General features: G+C 51.6%; 1 protein-coding gene across 7 annotated transcripts in view; it reads left to right on the top strand.

The window, feature by feature from the left end:
* The window catches only part of RECQL5 (RecQ like helicase 5), a 58420-nt gene extending 39967 nt beyond the window's left edge, over positions 1-18453 (top strand). For 3 of the 7 annotated variants that reach the window (XM_075014629.1, XM_075014633.1, XM_075014634.1), the window contains 12 exons: positions 4567-4794; positions 6156-6255; positions 9231-9267; positions 10492-10550; positions 10708-10781; positions 11338-11431; positions 12058-12198; positions 13869-14542; positions 14810-14888; positions 16233-16484; positions 17033-17105; positions 17267-18453. In XM_075014629.1, the coding sequence (XP_074870730.1) occupies positions 4567-4794; positions 6156-6255; positions 9231-9267; positions 10492-10550; positions 10708-10781; positions 11338-11431; positions 12058-12198; positions 13869-14542; positions 14810-14888; positions 16233-16484; positions 17033-17105; positions 17267-17367 (1912 nt within the window). In that variant the 3' untranslated portion in view covers positions 17368-18453. Of the gene's footprint in view, positions 1-4566; positions 4795-6155; positions 6256-9230; positions 9268-10491; positions 10551-10707; positions 10782-11337; positions 11432-12057; positions 12199-13003; positions 13081-13868; positions 14543-14809; positions 14889-16232; positions 16485-17032; positions 17106-17266 lie in introns of those variants that run through there. The other 4 variants (XM_075014631.1, XM_075014635.1, XM_075014632.1 and 1 more) reach the window with 4 other exon arrangements.
* Positions 18454-20339: the final 1886 nt, after the last annotated feature.

A 20339-nucleotide genomic window follows, 5' to 3' on the forward strand; every position in this document is an offset into this window, starting at 1 on the left:
TTTCTTGGCTCTGCTACGTCACGTTGGCCAAGTCATTTCACTTCATGTCATCTCAGCTTACCCTTCTGCATACTGGGAACAATAATACCTACCTGTGTCGAAGGGCTGTTGAGGCTTACTTGCCACTGATACATTGTTCATTCTGCTATGTGGTACCCAGCTGCCTTTTTTTCTTTTTTTTCAGCAGCTGACAACTAGCTGAATTATTTGTCCCATTGGTTTTGATTAACTAATTCCTGAGTTGTCTTGACCTGCCCCGCAGACGCAGACGGCTGAGAGCCCTAATTCATCCTTTGTGATGTATCTCACTGGAGATGCAATTTCTTTTCAGATGCAGGTAGCTATGCTAGGCGAGGTGAAATTCACACTTCTGCCCTCTCTAGTTAGAGATAAAGGGCTCTTCACTGGACAGAAGCAGGTGGCTTAAAGAAAGGAGAGGTAGGACACTGACCTCTGGTGAACATCCACATTATCATCTTGCCTGCAGCAAGAGTTTCACTAACATTTCACATTGTGTTTCACATTAGCCTGTTCCAGCAAAAACAATGAGGAATCCTGTGGCGCCTTAAAGACGAACAGATTCATTTGGGCATAAGCTTTTGTGGGCTGGAACCCACTTAGTGTACCACATCTAAAGAAGTGGGTTCCAGTCCACGTAAGCTTATGCCCAAATAAATTGGGTAGTCTGTAAGATTCCACAGAATGTCTCTCTGATTTTGCTTCACATTACTGACGTGTATTAGCATTTGCTTTTCTTGCTATCCCTTGTGTCAAAATCGAGGGGGAGTGACTCTGTGAAATGAAAGGGGACTGTATTTAGGAAAAAAACAGTTGTGGGGACAACCTGTGGAACTCTGCTGAAGGGAGAAAGAAATACAGCAGCTGGATTTTTAAAGGACTGGATGATTTCAGGACACTTATGACCATGCATTCTAAGTTCATGGGAGCAACCAAATTCCCCCCTTCAAGGTATAAATTAACTGCTTGCAGGCCTGAGGAAGGCTTGCCTTCCTTGTAGACCGTGGTGTGCAAAGTGGGGGGGGCAGGCCCCCTCGGAGGGTGTGAAATTTCATAAGGGGGGGTGGGGCGCAGCACAATCGGCTGCTGGGTCTCAGGCTCGTCCAGCTCATTAAAAATGCTGAAATGGGTTCCTGTTCTTCTGACCGTGCACTCACATTTATGTACTGACTAATAGTGTTTTTACAGACTTGTTTTCTTACAAGTGCCAGAAGGGCTTTTTTCCATATGAACATGTCCAAAAGTCCCATCAGTTTGGATTACGTTAGAAAGGTTGGGGAGGGGGGCTGCTAACTGCAGGGATGAAAAGTGGAGCCCAATGTAAAAAGGTTGTTCACCCCAGTATGGACCATTGTATAACACCCGTTTTATGACCCACCCGTTAAAACTCTGTTTTTCAGCGGGGTGGGGTAGCTGGAGGGGAAGCACAGGTGAGGTCTATGAAGGACAAGTCGTCATTCCTTCTCCCTCTGATTCCTTCAGTGCACTGGACGTTTTTGCAATGGTTTGAAGGAGAAGAAAGTGGTACGGTGCCTTGTACTGCAACATATGCACTGTCTATGCTGTTGCTGAGATGTTTGGTTAGTTTTATGAGCACTTCAATTTTATAAACCACTCAACTGTCAATTTAATTTGTAAAATGGTGGCGGTGGGGGCGGGGGGTGTTGCCCTCATCTGAGGCACTAAGGTTTTGGCTTTTAACAACACGAGTGGCTTCAGATCTCCTCCATCCTTTACCACAGCATGCCATGGCGAAATCTGGTGTGCTGGTACTCGCCCTTGGTGGTCGCTCAATAACGAGTAGGATGTCTTCAAGTCACCCTCCTGTTTGTGAGCCTGTTGATGGCTGGAGAGCCTGATTCTGGAGCCGCAGGTTTTATCGCAGAAGGGGCAGGTGCTGAGGGGCGCGGGGCAGTTTTTTCGCTGCTTTTTTTATTTCTTCTTCACCTCCCCTCCCAAACTGCGCCACCCCCTCATGGATTAGCACTCCCCACTAGGGACGGTCCTGGGCAAGGTTCTCCCAAGCGTCGACACGACGCTGTGCCTTCAGCACCTCCTGCTATTTGATTTGACAGTTTAATTGCTTTTTTTTCCTCTCTTTTTGGTCCTCTGTAGTTATGTAAGTCAGTCTGTATTGGAAATGAAATGGAGCTGAAGAAGTGGGTCTGTCCCACGAAAGCTCATCACCGAATAAATCGTTTTGTTAGTCTGCAGAGTGCTACATTTCTGCTGATACTCGGGGGTTAAACGTACGTGCAAATGTGTTCTCATCCCCCCCAGCCCTGTCCTGTGAGCAAGCGCTGTGAGGAGAGGGAGAGCAGGACCAGCCGCTATTATACGCTTCACTCTTAACTCCAAGAGGAGTGGTGGGTGTTGGCCTAATGCGAGAATAATGCCTGTGCTTTTTTCTCTCTTTGAGAAGCAAAGCGCCGACTGGCAGAAGGCTTTTGACATTTCCCTACTGGTGCTGCAGTGGCAGGAGCCGCAGTACTGTGCCGCCCTTTTGGAAGGGCCGGGGGAGAGACTCCAGTGCGGCTCCCTTTTTCCCCTGGCTGTGAAAGGATCTCTGTCTCTGAATCCAGGAACAGAGTCCTGCTGCTCTGCAGGGGGCGAGAAAGCCATCTTTGTAGTCGCCCCTATTCAGCCCAGCACAACAAATTCACTGTCCTGCTCTCCCTACCTGGGTAGTTCTGTTTTCCTTCTGACTTCAGCACACACACTCTCACTGAGCTTGGCTGGAGCCTGCTGCTGTAGTTTCTTCACCAGCTCTTGGCTTGTTTTTCTGCTTGGTAAATTAACCCCCAGGCTGCAAGAGAGTTAATGAATAGGCAGTCATTGTGGACCCTTACCAGTCTGCATGAAATGCCTCCAGCTAACACATACTCTGCTGGATTCCTCACCATTTTCTGGCCAGGAATCCAGCCTTATGACCCCCTCCCCCTTCCAGGCACCTGTTTAATGTCACCCTTCAGACCTGCCTTCCAACTTAACAGGGAGTTTCTATGGAGGAAATCCTTCCTTTGCACTTTTCCCTTCGTGATCATTGCGCTGCTGGAGCTGCCAAGCCAGCTGGAGCGAGTGATCTTGGTGGAGAATTAAAAAATGCCCCCCTCTAGTAATAGCAGAGTTGTTTTTTTAGAGTTGTGGTGTTTTAATTACAGAGCCTGTCAAAGGTCAAGGCCAAGTCTGCTGAGCTAAGCAGGCGCCCGGTGAAATAAGTCCACTGGAGTTACATTATAGCCAGCACCCACCTCTAGGAACAACATATAAATGCAGGATCCCAGAAATAAAGGTTAACCCGTGTTCTATGTACCAGTCCAGTTTCCTGTTAAAAATGTGTAGCTTAATAGGTTACTGCTTTGTGATAGAATGCATGCAGCCATCCAGTGTTTGCACAGTAGGTGAGTTAACATAACTAAAGCCCCACTAGCGCATGTGTCCACCTGGGTCAGGAGGCTGGCTCCCAGCTGCAATGTAGACATACCCTAGGAGGTCCAAATCCAAGGTGTACACCAGCCGGGTACAAGAACTAACCTGTCGTCCTTGGAATTGCCTCCGTGATCTCCATCACTTTGTCTTCTTGATTAACTGGTCCATCTGCCCTCACAGAGGGAGCGCAATCGCAGCACATTGTGTATTCTCTAGCCATTCCTTCAGCCACCCGCTGACCAGGCTGTCGGTGGCAGTGATCTCCGTAAAGTACTGTAAATTAGCTCACTGATGTGTGATCTGTGGACTTATCCAAAACACTGAGGTTCTGTGCAGCAAAGCTGATCTAAATATATCTGAGTCCTAAACTGATCAAAAGGCTCTAACACAGAACAGGTTTATCCAAAGAGCAGAACTAGTCCAAGAGTGAAGGAAGTCTCTGAGAACAAGACTCAACTCTGCATCTTGTGGCTCTGCTCTTACAGAAGTCAGTGGCAAACTTTAAGGTTTTCAATCTGATTTACCTTCAGCTGGGTGGTAAGGTGTTGACTAATCCACAGCTGTGATTCCTCTGGTGCTTCCGTCGTTTCAGCAGCCTTCCCGACCTCTCTGGTCCCGGTTCAGAACAAAACAGTCTTTGGAGCATGAATGAACTAATAAAGCCTCTTTTCTCCTTCCACCTAGCTGTTGAAGTGGAGCTGAATTTCTGTTTGTGTATCATATTGGTGTGGGTGCCCTGGGGGTTCAGGGTGGCTGTCTGTTTGCAGTGGAACTGCCTTTGAAAAGTAAAGTGCTCCGCGTCTGCCTGACTGTGCTCTTTCAGAGATTACTGTAAAGCTCCCTTTGACTTCAGTGGGGGAGTTAGGCCAGCACTGTGTGCTTTCGAAAATCCCAACTGAAAACTCCAAATTAGCTGAGTTTGGGACAGCCACGTGCGTTGCTCTTGCTATAGTGATTCTCTTCCCTGACCCATGCTACAGGTGGTACAGATTTGATCTGGAACGCTGGGTATCTTCCCAGACTGCTTTCACCCCTTTCATGCCCTGCATACTTTACCTCCTGTTTGCAGTAATTGATCTAGCGGTGTGTTGCTATTTCGTCCTTCCTCTTGTCTCCTAGGTGTCGCCATGCTGCCATAGCAAACTACTTTGGGGACGTCACCCCCTCTTGTAACAAGGGCTGTGATTACTGCAAGGACCCAGGAGCAGTGAAGAAGCAGCAGGATTCCCTGGAACTCTGCAGCAACAGCTGGAGCAGAACCAGCATTGGGCCCACAGGTTCCACATGGGATGCTTCTGACCCAGAGTTATACGAAGGAGGGAGGAGAGGCTACGGAGGCTTTAGCAGGTTTGGATTTGGTTGCTCAGCCTCCCAGAGACTGCGGCGTGTTCTGTTGGGGAGGGCGGAGCACCTTCTCTTTGGTCTGCCCCACTGCCAGCCCAGCTGCTCCTAATTTCAGCAGATATTTCCGCTCGGTGTTTTCCTGTCACTTGTGGCCTCGAGGCCAGGAATACTTTCCATACACTATGGCAGGCTCAATCAGATCCAAAGCCTTGGGAGCCAGAAGCTCTCCTCACATGGTCGGAACAACTGATGGTCCCACAGAATGTAATTGTTTCAAGGAGCTGGTCTGAATTTTGCATCTGGGCTGGGAGACAGAGGAACCAGACGAGTCCTAGCACTGATCCCTGACTTTGGGCAAATTGCTTGATCTGTGTCTGGTTCCCGCTTATCTGCAAAGCAGAGGTGGGTGTTGGGATGGTGATTTAAATCTATAGAATGCTAAGCACACTTGGAGGATGGGGCTGTAGACACGTTGCGTGGTGGTGGTATTTATTTTTTCCCCCCAGTGCCTAACTCACGTTTTGCAAGTGGATTTTGTGTTTGAAGGCAAAGGGCTGTTAGCACGGCTGGGCTGTAGCCATGATGCAGTCAGACACAGAGCAAACGTGTCTGCATGTATCAGCCAGTGCAACTCTGCAGCACTGCTTGCCATTCTGACTCTCTGCTTCAACAGGTTGACACAGCTTGGTAGCTGGATTCGTCAGATGAGCTAGCAGTAGGATACAGCCAAATGACTTACATTCCTAGTGCCCTGAGCTATATCTGAACCCAGGACCCAGAGACAAGGGCTGTTGCTTTAACAGAGAGCACTGCATGCCACCTACTTTGCTGATCTTGTGCTGCTTGGCTTTACCTTCTGTTCAAAGCTCTAGTGGTCAGTGAGGGCAGGTGTATGTTACCAGCTGGATTGACAGGCTGCAATCCATCCAGCAAGGGTTGATTTACCATGTCTGGTTGACTCTCCCGTCAACTTCGGTATTCCGCCAGAACGAGAAGCGTAGGCAGAGTTGATGGGAGAGCATTTGCTACCAAATCGCCACAGTGAAGACCCTACGATAAGTCGAGCTAAGTATGTTGACTTCAGTGAGATTATTCACGTAGCTGAAGTTGCGCACCTTAGACTGATTTGGCTGTGGTAGAATAGACTGGGTCTGAGGGACCCAGCCAGGCTGACCTTACTCACTGGTGTTGATTTCAGTGGCCTCTTTGTTGAGGCAGTACTGTTCAGCTTGAGTCAGGGTGGCAGAACTGAGCTCTGAGGGGCGTCCATTTCTGATGCAGGTTTACTAAGGCGTTTGCATCAGCTCCTGCTGTCTCTTCAGGGACTCCTCTCGCTTTCCTAACTCTTCTGCTTTCTCATCCAGGTATGACAAAGAAAGCGGTGGGAGTGGGGATGAAGCCAGTGAGGAAAATCGGAAACGGGAGTGGAACAACTTCTACAAAAAACAGATGAATCTGCGCAAAGTGAGTTGCTGCCCCTTCTGTAAGAGATCAGAGGGCTTCTGGCTTTTGTGCACTTGCCTCTATTGCAGACATAGCAGAATCCTGTTGACTACGGCAGTTCTATCAATGGTGCAGCAATCACCCAGACAGGCTTTATTGGATGGACTTGTTGGCAAATAAAAAAACAGAAGGCTGTAAATCTGAGTATTGCCACGGCCCTCTTTAGTGCATTGCTAAATTCAGATACCTGGGTCTTGTCTCCAGACTCTGGATCAGAGTCCCCTGTGTCAGTTTTCCAGTGGAAGGGGTGCTCAGAGGAGGAAAACTCTCCCAGGCTTCCTGAGCTGAGTTGTCCTGAAGTCACTGTCTGGGGTTGGTTTCCATCTCCCAACCTCAGTCCCTCTAATCTCCCATGGAGCAGAGAGTTCCACCACAAGTCAGAGCCATCTACTCAAGTTCAGGAACCACCTGACTATTCTTCCTGCTTTCAGGAAATATGTTTCCATTAACATTCAACAGTGCAAAGTGATCTCAGCAGAAAAGAGTTCAACCTCCATCCTCTGAGGATTCCTCCAGGAGCTGGGGGTGCAGAGGGCTGGAGAGCAGATGCATCTCCAGCTGGCCTCAGTTGGTAGACCAATCTCTAGCTGGAGAGCCGTCCATTGGTAAGGGGCAGCGTAAGAGGAGGATGGTCTATGAAGGCTGTTGATGGCTCCTGTCCTTCTGCAACCTATTGTATGGAAAAAACTGAAGGCTCTGGGAGCGTGACAGGATTCTTGTAAATGGCATCTGGCATAAAGGGAACCAACTCCTTACACTGAATAGATGTAACCACTTTTAGATCTCTTATCAGTCCTCAGGGTTCAGGAATAGTATCTTTGTGTCCAGCTAAGTCTCTGGTAAACTGGGAGCCTGCATTCCTGCTCCAGGAAAAAGTGGAAAATGCAGCAACTTGTCAGTGCCCTTCAGGATAAATCCCAGCACAGATGAATGAAAAAGGGCTGCAAAGATAAGAACCGGAAGGGCAGGGAAACAGAACCATCTGTGCTTCATTTTTTCACTCTTTTCCCTCTCAACGCCTATGCTCCATTCCTGCCCAGCCTGTCTCCCCACGGAGGATTAATGACTTACTGGAGCAGGAGGAGGGACTCAGAAATCCACCAGGAGACTCACCTGTATGTAAAAACAACAAGAAGTCCTGTGGCACCTTATAGACAGATATTTTGGAGTACAAGCTTTTGTGGGCAAAGACCTGCTTCATCCTGTGCAACAGGACTTCATTGTTTCTGCAGATACAGACTAACATGGCGACCTGTCTGATACTTGTCACCTGAATGTGACATCATAATGATGATGCTTCATCTTCCCAGGGAGCTTTTTAGCTCCGGATCTCAGTGCTTTCTCATTAACAAATAGAGCCTCACCCCCACCACTGTGACGCAAGATAAGCATTACTTTGAGCCCTCTGTAGCATGGTGTGATAAGGCACAGAGAGCCACAGACTAGCCCTGGGCGTGTCAGTGCTGGAAACAGAACCCAGCAGACCTGTCTCCCAGGGCTTGTCTACTGTACCAGTTAGTTTGTGGCAAGCTGGGGTGTGACTCTGTCTCTGGCCAGCCTGCCATGGACTGACTGACCACAGACCTTCATTGATGCACTTTAAATCAGAGCCCATTAACGAACTGCTAATGCATTTCAGCAGGGTCCCCATGGACCATTTTCAGCAGGCTAGCGCAGAGTGGATTAGTGCCCCAGCTTGCTGCAAACTGATTGTTTGGGTAGGTAGCCCTTAGCCACCTCTGCCCATTAAACTGCATTTCCCACGGGTTGAACCTCCCTGATCCAGCACCCTTGGGACCAGACTTGTCCCCTGCTGCTGGTCCCTCAACCATCCCTTGGCTCCACTTCCAGTCCCAGCTGGCTGCTGGCCCCAGCCGGGTGCGCTGGCCCCATCTCCCAGTCCTGCCACAGTATCCCCAGCTTCTAGCCCTCCCATAGGTGCCCTAGGGCCCAGCTCTTTCGTGGCTGCCACGGTCCCAGCTCACAATTATCCCCTGCTACATCCGCTCTTGTGCCTTGCTGTTGCTTGATCTGGTTTCTGTAAAATGTTCCAGTTGCTGCCTTTACTCCATGGTCTGGACCCCTTCTCTCATTTTCCCATTTATGTAAAGAAAACCTCCATAACGTATGTACAAGCTGGCCCCTGCCCAGCTCTAGTGAAGGGGATCCCGTCTGCTTTAATGTATCTAATATTTGATGGTCTCCAATCAGCCCCTCTGGCCACTCAAAGTGCTGCATTAGCCCAAAAGGCAAACAGAAAGCTAGGAATCATTAAGATAGGGATAGAGAATAAGACAGAGAATATCTTATTGCCTCCATATAAACCCACGGTACGCCCACATCTTGAATATTGTGTACAGATGTGGTTGCTCATCTCAAAAAAGGCATTGGCATTGGAAAAAGTTCAGAAAAGGGCAACAAAAGTGATTGGAGGTTTGGGATGGGTGCCGTAGGCAGGTTTAGAACTAACAAAAGGAGGGTTTTCTTCACACAGCACATAGTAGGCCAGTGGAGCTCCTGGCCAGAGGAGGTTGTGAAGACCAGGACTTTGAGGGTTTGAAAAAGAATTAGATACATTCATGAAGGTTGGGCCCATCAATGGATGGGATAAGTAGGAATGGTGTCCCTAGCCTCTGCTTGTCAGGAGAGGATCGCTTTCATGATTACCTGTTCTGTACCTTCCTTCTGGGGCATCAGGCATTGACCTCTGTTGGAAGACAGGATACTGGGTTAGGTGGACTTTAGTCTGACCCAGTATGGTTGTTCTTATGTTGGTCTTTGCATTGTACCTGCTCCCCAGGCTGTTTCTCCCACCTTCCCTCTCCCTGGAGCAGGTGAGTGGAGCTGCCTGCAGGGTCTCTTATGTTTGCTGTGGCTTTTCACAAATGTTGGTCTTGATGGAAAGGTTTGATCTCAATCTCTCTCTTTTCCTGCAGGGCAAAGAGCCAGAAAAAGACAACTTTGTTCCTCCAGGTAGCTCTTGCCATTGCTTTATAGCTTTACCAGATGGTCTCAGTCACCAAGAGGTTTCCATGGGGAAGGGGAACTGCTGGCATTGTCTTATGTAGCATTAACCTCTAAGATGATGAAGAATGCAACTTAGTTGTCTCCTCTGGCTGCGTGTTCCATGCTACAGCTCTTGGACATGAGGACCAGAGCAGTGGTCCCTGGCTGTGGAACTCCTTGCTGGCAGAGATCAGTCTCAGTTCAAATCTGAGATGGTTCGGATCAAGAAGCAGATTGCATCTTTCTGACGCAGCCTGCCCTAGAGGAGCACCTTTCGATCGGGGCTTTCAGCCTCCCTAGTTTTGTGCAGCATTTAAATGCCCCGGTTCTGACCATTGGGTCAACCCTGAGCACCTAAGGGAGGTTTTGTCATTTTGACCTGGGTTGTCTGAAGCTTTGTCACGTAGCAGAATTGTTGCTGCAGGCCGAAGGGGGTGCCCCTCTGTGTGACTCTCAACCTTTCCACACTACTGTGCCCCTTTCAGGAGTCTGATTTGTATTGTGTACACCCCAAGATTCACCTCACTTAACAACTTAAAAAATCAGACTCACAAATATAAAGGTGCTGCTGCATACTGACTACTGAAAAATGTGTTACTTCCTCCCTTTCCCCTGTAAATCCACTGGCAACTGTTATACTTACATTTCAGTACAGTCTATAGAACAGTAGAAACAAGTCAGTGTCTGCGTGAAAAGTTAAGTTGTACTGACTTTACTAGTGCTTTTTATGTAGCCTATTGTGGACTAGGCGAATCTCTAGCTGAGCCGACGTACCTCCTGGAAGACCTAAGTGCCATGGGGGGTCAGATACATCTGCCCCACAGAATATGTTGGTGTGCTCAGCTCCCCTCTCCTGCCAGCTGGCCCTGAATGAGGTGGTGATTTCTTGGAGCTGAAGGCCCTGAAAAGAGCCCGCTGGGACGGAAGGCTCTTTGACCAGCAGAGTCTTGTGCTAGTGACACAGAGGTGCTCACGCTCCATGAAACCCCACCTCTAGCTTCCTCCTGTTCTTCTTGAACTTATCCCCCCACTCCAACTAAAGGGGAACTTCGTAATGGCCCGTGGGGGGTGTGTGGAAGGGCAGGCCCCAGAGGTATCATATGAACACCCTTCCTGTTAAGGGAGGTGGGGTGATACGGCAGGGAACAGAAAGGTGCAGAGTGTCTCTCTGAATCCTCACTTCTCTGGCAGACGAAGGCTGCCCCTTGAAAGACGCTGCCAGCCGGAAAATCTCCAAACTCACGGTCAAGGTAAGGAAAGGCCTGCGTGAATTCAGCGTCGCGTTGCCTCACCCTTCCCCCAAGAGGCCAGAGGTTCTGCCTGATCCTTCCGGCCCCCTTGGGTGGGTGGGGGAGAAGGGCACTGTCACGCCTGCGAGAGGATCTCCTCTCTCTCCTTTGGTTTTAGGCCCGAGAGCACTGTCTGAAGATGTTGGTAGAAGCTCTGAGCAGCAACCAGGAGGCAGCCCAGACGGGACATGGGTATAAAACAAAGCACAAGAAGGGGGCCCTCCTTGCTCTGAGCAAGATGCAATGGGCACTCTTGTCCGTGGCTCACCACACGGGGGCTCTTCCCTCCCGTCCCCAGTCGTGTCTCCTGGCTGAGCCCCGCAGCTGAGTTCAACTCCACATAGCATCACCTACCCCAGCCCACTCCGCCCCCCGCCTCTCCAAAGTGCTGGCCAGGGGATTGGGCTTCCTGGGTTAAGTCCTACCAGCTCTGTTCGGGGGGGTTCCAGGCCCTGCTCTTCCCCTTTGCCCCACCAGAGGGGGATCGTGTGCCACTCAGTCAGTGCAGATCCACACAAGGTAGTGACTCTGAATGTGCCAGGGGAGAGAGCTGTGGTTTGACCCTGCCAGGTGCCAAAGCAGCCCCTCGACCATCGCCTCCAGGCGTTCTACAGTCCAGTGCAAATCCCAGCCCTGCTCCCACTCTGGCCTAGACTCCAAGGGGACGAATTCATCACCCTTGCAGGGGACACGTCCCCAGTAGTCGGCCCTTCCGTCCTCCCTGAACTGACCGAAGCCTGTGTTGCAGGTCAGACCCTCATGCATGCGCCGTGGAGATGGAGTATGAGGCTTTCAGAACCAGCAAAATGTCCAACTTATACAAGGCAACCGTGTTGAAGAAGGTAGGGAGTGAGGGGCGCAGCACCTCTCCCTGGTGTCACCATTGCCTTTGCTTTTGAGCGTGGTCTCCAGGGGCCCGTTCCCTCCAGGTGTGTTCCAGCTCTGCCCTGCCCCTGCTTATCTCCCTTGGCTTGTTTCTTCCTGGTATCACTTTCAGAAGGAACCTTGATCTCACTAGACTCTTCCTCTCTGTTGGCCAGAGACCAGGTGTTTGTCAGAAATCCACCTGGTACCCTTCCCATCTCCGTGAACATCTCTGGAGTGCTATAAAAACATCTCCAGCAGGAGGAGAGCAACCTAGCATTAAAAATAGTAGGGGTGGGGTGAAAAATCAGGGCAGGGTGAGGTGTAACTGTAAGAAAAAAACCCTGAAATGAGGTATGTCCCTATAAAATGGGGAGATCTGGTCACCGGATCAGCCACCCTGTGACTGCATGCTTATTACGTGGTAGAAAACCCCTGACTTGGGTTAGGCAGTTGGCTTGAGCCATCCTGGGGTGATTCATGGCCATGAGGCTGGAGCAGCCCTTGATGAAGGGCTGCCAGCGTGGATTATGACACATGCTGGGGAAGAGGGAGATGTCAAGACTCTGCCATTGGTGAGGTTTTTCTTCTCCTCCAACCCAAGGTGGCGGAGATCAACAAAGCCTCGAAAGAAGGGGAGCTGTATCCAGCATTTGGGTCAGGAGGTGGTGGTGGAGGCAGCCCTGGGACAAAGCCTGAACCCTCAGCTGAAGATAGCTTCCTCCCTGCATCCCAAGTCTATTCGGTGAGCAAGGAGGCTGCTGCACAGAACCATTACAGGGCTTGCAAAGCCTAGTGCCTGGCAAGCCACAGGTGTGTTGTGGTGGTGCCCAGCTGGTTGTGTGAGAGCACTGAATGCCTGAGGTAGGAGATGGCCCGGGCAGGTTTTGGCTTGGCTAAAGAACGTGCATGAGGTGAACACTGGGTTTTGGTGCCTGGCTCGTGGCAAGGCTTGTTGCTCAGCTTTGGCTGAGTGTTCAGGGTGGAATGTTTTCCTTCCCTTCCTGCTCCTCCTGCAGGTCTTGCTCTTGTGTGAGGACAGCGCAGGCCCCTTGTTTTGCTGGATCTTCTGCTTATAACAAATGTATCTTCATTTCAGCCTGTATTGTGCCCAGGAGGTTCCCCGCCCACCTGACTTATCTCCCCACCAGTATTCTGAGCTACAGCTTTTCCCCACCCCTCATCCCTAGAACAGCCGGCCCCCTTCCCTTACTGTGCAGCCAGGACTGCTGTGACGCGTCTGTTTGGGGTCTTGTGAGTGCTCGCTGATGGGAGCTGCCAAACTAGCATTCATTGGCAGACTCCATCCAGTGACACTGGACTGTTACCCATCATTTATCCCGCTGCCAGACCCAGCCCAGCCCAGCCCAGCCCTGCGTGAAAGCTGTTACCCTCTGATGGCTCTTCAGTAGCTCTGTGATGTGGGTTTGCTGGGCTCAGTACAGCGAACAAGGGCTCACATTGCAAACACCACTCTTGCGCCTGCCTGCACCTTTGTTGGCAGGCTCAGCAGAGGGCCTGCAGGAAATCAGTTGGGCTGATTCCTCCAGATCAGGGTGAAGCACTATGCCAGGGTAAATTCGTCCTTCTGCTTCCTGTGGGGCTGGGAGCTCTGCCAACCAAGACTGTGAGTTTGGCATCTTTCCCATTACCTGGCAGCTCCTGCATGTTGCTGTAATCGAGGACGCTTGGCTGGTGTGGCTCATGGCTGCCCCTTGTGCCAGGAGGAGGTGACCCTGGCCCACAGCTGCCCACCACGTCCTTATGCAGCTTCTCTCCAAGAGCCTCCTGCTAAGGTTCTGGATTCCACCCCCCCACCCCACCTCTTTCTACTCATCCCATCCATGGCCCTGTGATGTCACAATAGCTTGTCAGCTGCCTACTGGCAGTGGCCCAGAGGGCCACCCATTCCAGGAAGCAAAACGTTCTCTGTGGTTGGAGGAGTCTTTTTCCATTCTCAGGCCATTTCTTGCCTCTGGGCAGCACCACGGAAGCCTTGCTCACCTTCGCATAACCGTGGGCAGTGCTCAGTTTTCTCTGCCTGGTGTGCCCATCCAGTTGCCTAGTTTTGCACCTTTGACCTCCACCCTGGTGCCAGTTTTGTCATTGCTTGGCTCCAGGGAATCCCTTGTTGTCCGGGTTGCGTAGCCCCCTCGCTCACCAGACGGGGCAGGCCGCTAGGTCGGTGGCTCTGCCCATTGCCTCCTTGAACTCAGAACAGACAGTATCTTTTACCAGCACAAAATTTTTAAACCAAAATCAAACTGTCTCCACTGACTTCTGAGTAACCCTCTTTAATGCATCATGCGCACATCACCGAAGGAACCAAGTTTCCATTTCTTGTGTCCGAGGGGGAGTAGTGGGGGTTATAAACAGAGACCTTCTCTCTAGTGTCCTGCCTCTTTCTCTTTGTAGTTTAAACCCAAGCGGATAGGCGCTGGCTTTCGAAAGAGCTCCAGCTTATTCCAGACAGCCGCTGAGCTGTTGAAGACAACAGAGGAGAGAGACACGATGCCTGTGGTGAGGGAAGACGGTAGTCCAAGCAGGCAAGGTGACAGCAAATCTGATTCGTGTTTGGCTGGAGGCTGTGCCCTCAAGAGCAAAGGAAGGGCAGCCGAAGTCATGCGCCACAGTGCCGTGGAAGCAATACAGGCTCATGAAAAGAAGGGGCAGCAATCAAGTCCAAGTGCAGGTGGTCTGTGGGATAGCCCCACTAAGAGGGCAAAACTCACCAAGAAGCAGCAGCAGTTATTAGACGCAGCCAGAAAAGAATCCCAGAATATTTCCAAATTCTTCTCTCTCACCAAAGCTCAGCTTAAAACCTCAGGACGTGTCTCGGCAGGGGAAGACGATTGTGCTGTGAGCGAGCTACCTCCGTCTCCTCCTCACGGAGAACGTCTGGAGATGGAGGAACCGCAGGTAGACGAAGATGTCTTGGGAGGAGACCTGGCTGGACAACCCCCTGTGGAGGATCATGAGCCGAGGAAGCTGAAGGAAGCAATGACTGAGAGAAGTCAGGACTCGGAGTCGAAGCAGGACCTGGGATCTGAGGCCACGCAAGCAGGATTCCACGGTCAGACAAAGTCAAGGTGAGCGAGCTCCTGAGGCTCTGACCCATTCATTTTTTCTTTGCCCAGGTACCCCACAATTGGGCCTCATTAGCTAATTTTGTGGGCAGCCCCGTGAGCTGCCATGATAGTATTTAATCCATGCTCTAGCTGAGCTGAACTAGGCAAGGTGTCTCATTCAGGCTGTACGGTGAATCAGCTTGGTGAACTCTTCTTCTCATAGCAAGTCCCTGCCATTGACTAATCAAACCACCAGAAATAATCTTGTCCTTCTCCCTCCATCCTCAGCGGTGATGAAGCTGGTCGGGAAGTCGAAACAACCTGCGCTGGGGAACGTGAAGTTAGGAAGAGGCCAGGAGCAGATGAGGTGAGACCTTGAATTTAATTTTCCTCACCTCTGTCTGCTCAAGTGGGCAGTATCAGTTGCCCAGTCCCAGTCCCAGCAGAGAGCAGCAATACGCTCTATGTGGGAGCCTGCACACCTCAGATCTAGGCCTGGCTCTGCCCCAGTGCACTGTACAGCACAGGCAAGGATTTGGCATGATTCTGGGAGGTGCTGAACACCTGCAGCTCTGACTGAAATCTCTGGGAGCTGCAGGTGCTCAGCATAGGCTCTTCCCCTGTGTGCGTCATTTTCTCTCTGTGACTACGTCTACACGAGCCCCAAACTTCGAAATGGCCACGCAAATGGCCATTTCGAAGTTTACTAATGAAGCGCTGAAATGCATATTCAGCGCTTCATTAGCATGCAGGCGGCTGCGGCGCTTCGAAATTGATGCTCCTCGCCGCCGCACGGCTCGTCCAGACGGGGCTCCTTTTCGAAAGGACCCCACCTACTTCGAAGTCCCCTTATTCCCATCTCGAAAAGGAGCCGCATGGGGACGAGCCGCGCGGCGGCAAGGCGCGTCAATTTCGAAGCGCCGTGTCCGCCTGCATGCTAATGAAGCGCTGAATATGCATTTCAGCGCTTCATTAGTAAACTTCGAAATGGCCATTTGCATGGCCATTTCGAAGTTTGGAGCTCGTGTAGACACGGCCTGTGAGATGTAGATGATGGGACCTACCTTATAATCACCGTTGCCTGATATGGGCGGGGTCCTGAGTATCTCCCCTCCTCTGCTACACCCAGTTAGCAAATGAGGCGTTACTGGCTAAGAGGGCAGCTGCCAAGGCTGACCCTACAGACCAGTCGGTACTGGGTGGTCACACAGCAAGGGCCGAGTGCACCCTGCCTTGCAGCCCTTAGCCCAGGTTTTGACACCTGTAATCTCCCCAAGACCCAGCTCTCTTGGCTGCAGTGCTGTCCCTGTGCCTGGGGTGAAGCTGAATGGGGCGTTTAACTCCAAAGCAGAGCGAATTGCCCTTGTTTCCTGCAAGCTGGTCACCCCAGGGGTTTTATTCCCAGTGGGCAAGTGAGATTTCCCCACTCTCCCCGTCTGAGGCAGGCCCAAGAACTTGGATACAGCAATCCCTGGAGAGCTGAATTCCACAGGATTTCTTCCCAGGCCCCTTCCCTGCCTCAAAGGGATTATGGGGCTACCTAGATTTAATCCTTTGAATACCATCCCCATGACCAGCTCAGGGCCTGTCTCCAGGGGACTGAGTTGACTTAAAGGTATATCCTATGGGAATAGCTTGGGGATGGTTCTGCCTCAGATGGCAGTTTGGGCTTAGGAGCCTGAAATCAGGGTTCCTCTTTGCTCTGTTCTAGGATCTGGAGAGCCCTGCAATGAAGAGGCTGCGAATGGCTGCAACATCTTCCATCCTGTCGCAACCAGAGGGCAAAGGCCTAGGCCCAGTGAAGAAGAAGGTGACTTTTGATCCAAGTTTGTCCCAGGTTGATAAAGAAGGAACTACCAAGAGCATCCATCCAGCAACCAAAGGCGTGTCCCTCAAAGAGACAGCAGATATCGTTGTGAAATACTTGACCCCTTTCTACAAGGGTGGAAAGTTTGCTTCCAAGGTAGGACACTGACTTCAGCTTCCTGTATCAGGAGGACCCGGAACTGTGGCTCCTAAGGCCCTTTTGGTACAAGGGGTGGGTGGTGCACAGTGCTGGGGGTTGTTCATATTTAACCATAGAGACTCGCTGGGAGGGTGTGTCCACCTGCTCTAGTGACCCAGGAAGTGCTCTAGTGGAGAGGTTCTGGAGCGGCCCAGTGTGTGGTGACTGCAGTTTATGGCTGCTGTGTTGCTCTGGGGATCCCACCTTTATTCCCCTTGGACGTGTATGTTGTTAAATGTGAATTTTAAGAAGCAGAACGTGGGCTGTGATGCGAGGGCAGAGTCCATTCAGCCCTGAGCCACTAAGGGCAAGGATTCTCTCTCCTACCCCTAGGTACCATGCCTAGCAAAACAGGGCCCTACCTCACCTCTGAGCTGTAAGTGCCTCTCTAATACAAACAGTTGTTTCTCTCATGCCCCGGTGGTGCTAGGGGCTGTGCAAAGTCATGCAAACCTAGTCCAGTTGTGTGATGAGATGGTGATGGGAGCAATTTCTGTCCCCGGCAGGAACTGTTCAAGGGCTTTGCCCGACACCTCTCTCATTCACTGACCAAGGAGAAGAATCCTGTCCGCAAGGCTGGTGAGTCGCCGCGGGGAGGATGCGGCCATGGGGAGGTGTCATGTAGACAGCTGTGGAAATGCTGGTGCTGAATGGGTCAAGGTGGGAGCACTGGCGGCTGGGAGGGGGTTGTTCCCAGTCTGACAGAATCTCCTGTAAGGGGCTGTCCCCTTTCCTTGCAGTGAAAGAAGAAGCCCAGAGACTCATCAAGGAGTTTTTCGAAACCCGAGTCAGGTGTGAGAACGAGACGGACTGGCAAGAGCTGCCCAGCTCGGAAAGCTGATACTGGCTACCCCGCAACATCCATCCCCTGCTGCAGTAGGTGGAGTTGGCGGCTCACACGGACACAGTGGCGTTTTCCAGTCACGTGGCTGCTTGTTCCCCACAGCATCTGTGCCATAATGTGGCCTTGAGAACCTCTCTGGGGAGGTGAGCCCTGGGAATTTGTGGAGCTCCTGTTGCCGGACAGATGGAAAAATCCCTCACCAGCTCTTGCTAAAGGGTTTGGTGCCTGGCTCAGCCATGCTGCTGGCTGAGAATTTCAGACTCTGGTTCCAAGTGGGATGCACATCCTGCTGCTCCCCACATGTCTGATCCTCCCCTCCTGCCCCCTGCTCTTATTTAAATGTTACCATTTGAAGCCTTACACTGCAAATGCATTCAAAGGCCCACGCTTGGCTCAGGGTTCGTATGACGGGAGCTGATGGTTAAGCTCCTAGCAGGGACATTTATTTTGGAAACGGTGTTTTGTTGTAATGAGGGGACGTGCGGCATCTCCTTTCCCAAAGCCTGGCCCCCCTGCAGGCTGCTTTTTTTCTTTTCCAAAAACACCCTGAATTTGGTTTTACTCTGGCTGGCCCTGTGCGTTCTGTAACTGGCGTGGGCAGTAGGGCCACAGCCTGGGCAGACAGGCAGGTCTCTTGCTACTGCCCACTTCCGCCCCAGCTGGGTGTTACAAGGAGGCAGCACCAAAGCGGACGTACTTCGTAGTATTTGCTTACGGCTCCCGGAAGCCATATCCACTCACTGTGCCTAACCCAGGGACTTAGTACAGGCCATAAGTCGCCTGCTGCTGCTGTGGCACTCAGAGCCAGGAGCTCTGATGCATCTGCTGCTATATTTATGCAAGGGCCTGAACTGGGGGACTCAGAAGGTGACCCTTGTGCCCAGGGTTGTCTTTTATGTTTAGGTTTTGTGGGCGTGGCCTTTGCTTTCTGCCTGCTGCCGATCTTGGCCCTGCCAGCGTTTAGTGCTGCAAGATCAGCCTGCAGTCTGAGAAGCCAGGCCTGGTTTGTACTTGGGGAATCCGGGCTTTTATGTGTTGCTGAAGGGTGCATGGTAAACTGGCAATAAAGTGAACGGGACAGTTGCAATGGGCTCTTTGCCTAGTTCCTGCTGCGTCGTTACATGCGTTGCACTTGGCTGCGCCTGGCTTCCTTTCTGGGCGCACATGGAGCCTCACCCAGTGAGCCCGTGGGGAAAAGCTGCCCTTTGCTCCCTGGAACGTGCAACTGCTGAACTGAATGTTAGGAGTGGGGGCAGAGGAATAGCAATACTGGTTTGAAAACACGGTTCTTCTCTTCCTCTGGAAGTAGTTCCCTGGCGTCCTGGTGCAGCCCTTTTCAAGGGCCAGGCTCCATTTTCAGCCTGGCCCAACTCCCCAGAAGCACTAGCTCGGGTTACTTGGTGAGGGCGGCATAAAGCAGGTGAGTTAGCTCGGCGCTCTCTCACATTTCTCTAACCGGTCCCCTTGCTGCTTGTGCTGCAGCAGCAAGTGACTTCACAAAGCAGGAGCTTTTAACACCCAGTGCTTCTGAACTGCATGGTCATGTCCCATGCAAGGCCGCCTTTTATCACACAAGTCATTTACAGGCTGTAATCCTCAGGCACTGGGGTCCTTCAGAAAGGGTCATCAAATTATTCAGCCTCTGCTTTGCATTGCCATTAAAACCCCCTGGAACTCTTCCTGTGCCTAGAGAATTGTCTCTCTGTGCTTAGCCAAGACATCCAAGCAGAGCCGTTGTTCTCTTGGCTACCTACCTGTGGTCCCCAGAGGGGCTGCCTGTTGCTTGTCATCCCCTGGGTTCCTGGATTCACTTTGTTAGTGAGGGCTGAAAGGGGTGGGAGAAGCTGCCTCCGTCTGTGCTGTGACTGGGGGCTCCAGCCCAGAAACGCACAGGGCGCCCCCTGGGGTGGGTGAAGGGGACAGAGAGGCTTATAACTGGCAGAGGGGGCTAGTCCCAGAGGCTTCTCTTGCCTCTGCTGTGACTTACGGTTCTGCTAGTCCTCCCCCTACTCTTTCACAATGTCCTGGTGCTGCACCTGCCCTTCCAAGCCCTTGGGAGAAGGGAGGGTGGGGCAGTTTCCATTAGCGTGGCTGGAAGATAACACACAGGCAACACCTGTAAAGCAAGGGGACCATTTCAAAGGTGAAGGTTGACTTGGCCTGGCTGACCTGCCAGTCAGCGCTGTGCTTTGTACTATGTGACGTTTAATAGTTAATGTTATACTTGGCTAATGGAGCAAAGCAGCCAGCAGACCACCTGGCTCTCAGGCCAGCTCAGCTACTGAGTCACTGGGAGCCCTGGGCTCCTGCAGACTGACTGTGCTGGTGTCATTGCAGCGTAGCACCATCCCGAAGAGAGCTCAACTGCTTTTCCCTGCCCAGCTGGTCGTGCCCTGGTGGGCTCAGCCATGGGGCTGCGGGAACATGGGCAGCAAAAATGCAGCATTCGTTCATGGCTCAGACTGGGACACACCAGTGCCAGTGAGGAGGGCCTGTCGCCTCTGTGCCAGAGGTGGGAAAAATACTCCAAAACTTATGTGAGAAAGTGTAGCTGCCTTCGCGTCTGGATACTTGAGTACAGTCAAGCTGTGATGTGTGTGCATGCCTGTTTACTCAAGTAGTATTCCATAGGGACATCAGTGACTTGTACCCCACCCCAAAAGGCAGCTGTGCTTTTACTCAAGTCACTTTTGGGGTACTTTTTCCATCTCTGTTCTGTGCCCCGTAGTTGTCTGTGTTCAACCAAGTGTCCATGTTTTACTTTCCAGGACCGGCTGCCTCTGCCGGCTCACATCACGGGGGGCCAGACTGTTCACTCACTGAGCAGTGGGGCTGGCTTTCAACAGGAGCCCAATGAGCCATGTTCATTCCCAGTCTGCTCCGGCCCTCCCTTCCCAGCTGCTTGTCTTTTTCAACCCCACAAAATGCTCACTCGCCCCCGTGACGTGGAAGCCCAGGGTTCTGTCTTC

The sequence above is a fragment of the Carettochelys insculpta genome, chromosome 20 (genome assembly GCF_033958435.1).
Source record: "Carettochelys insculpta isolate YL-2023 chromosome 20, ASM3395843v1, whole genome shotgun sequence".
Classification (NCBI taxonomy): domain Eukaryota; kingdom Metazoa; phylum Chordata; order Testudines; family Carettochelyidae; genus Carettochelys; species Carettochelys insculpta.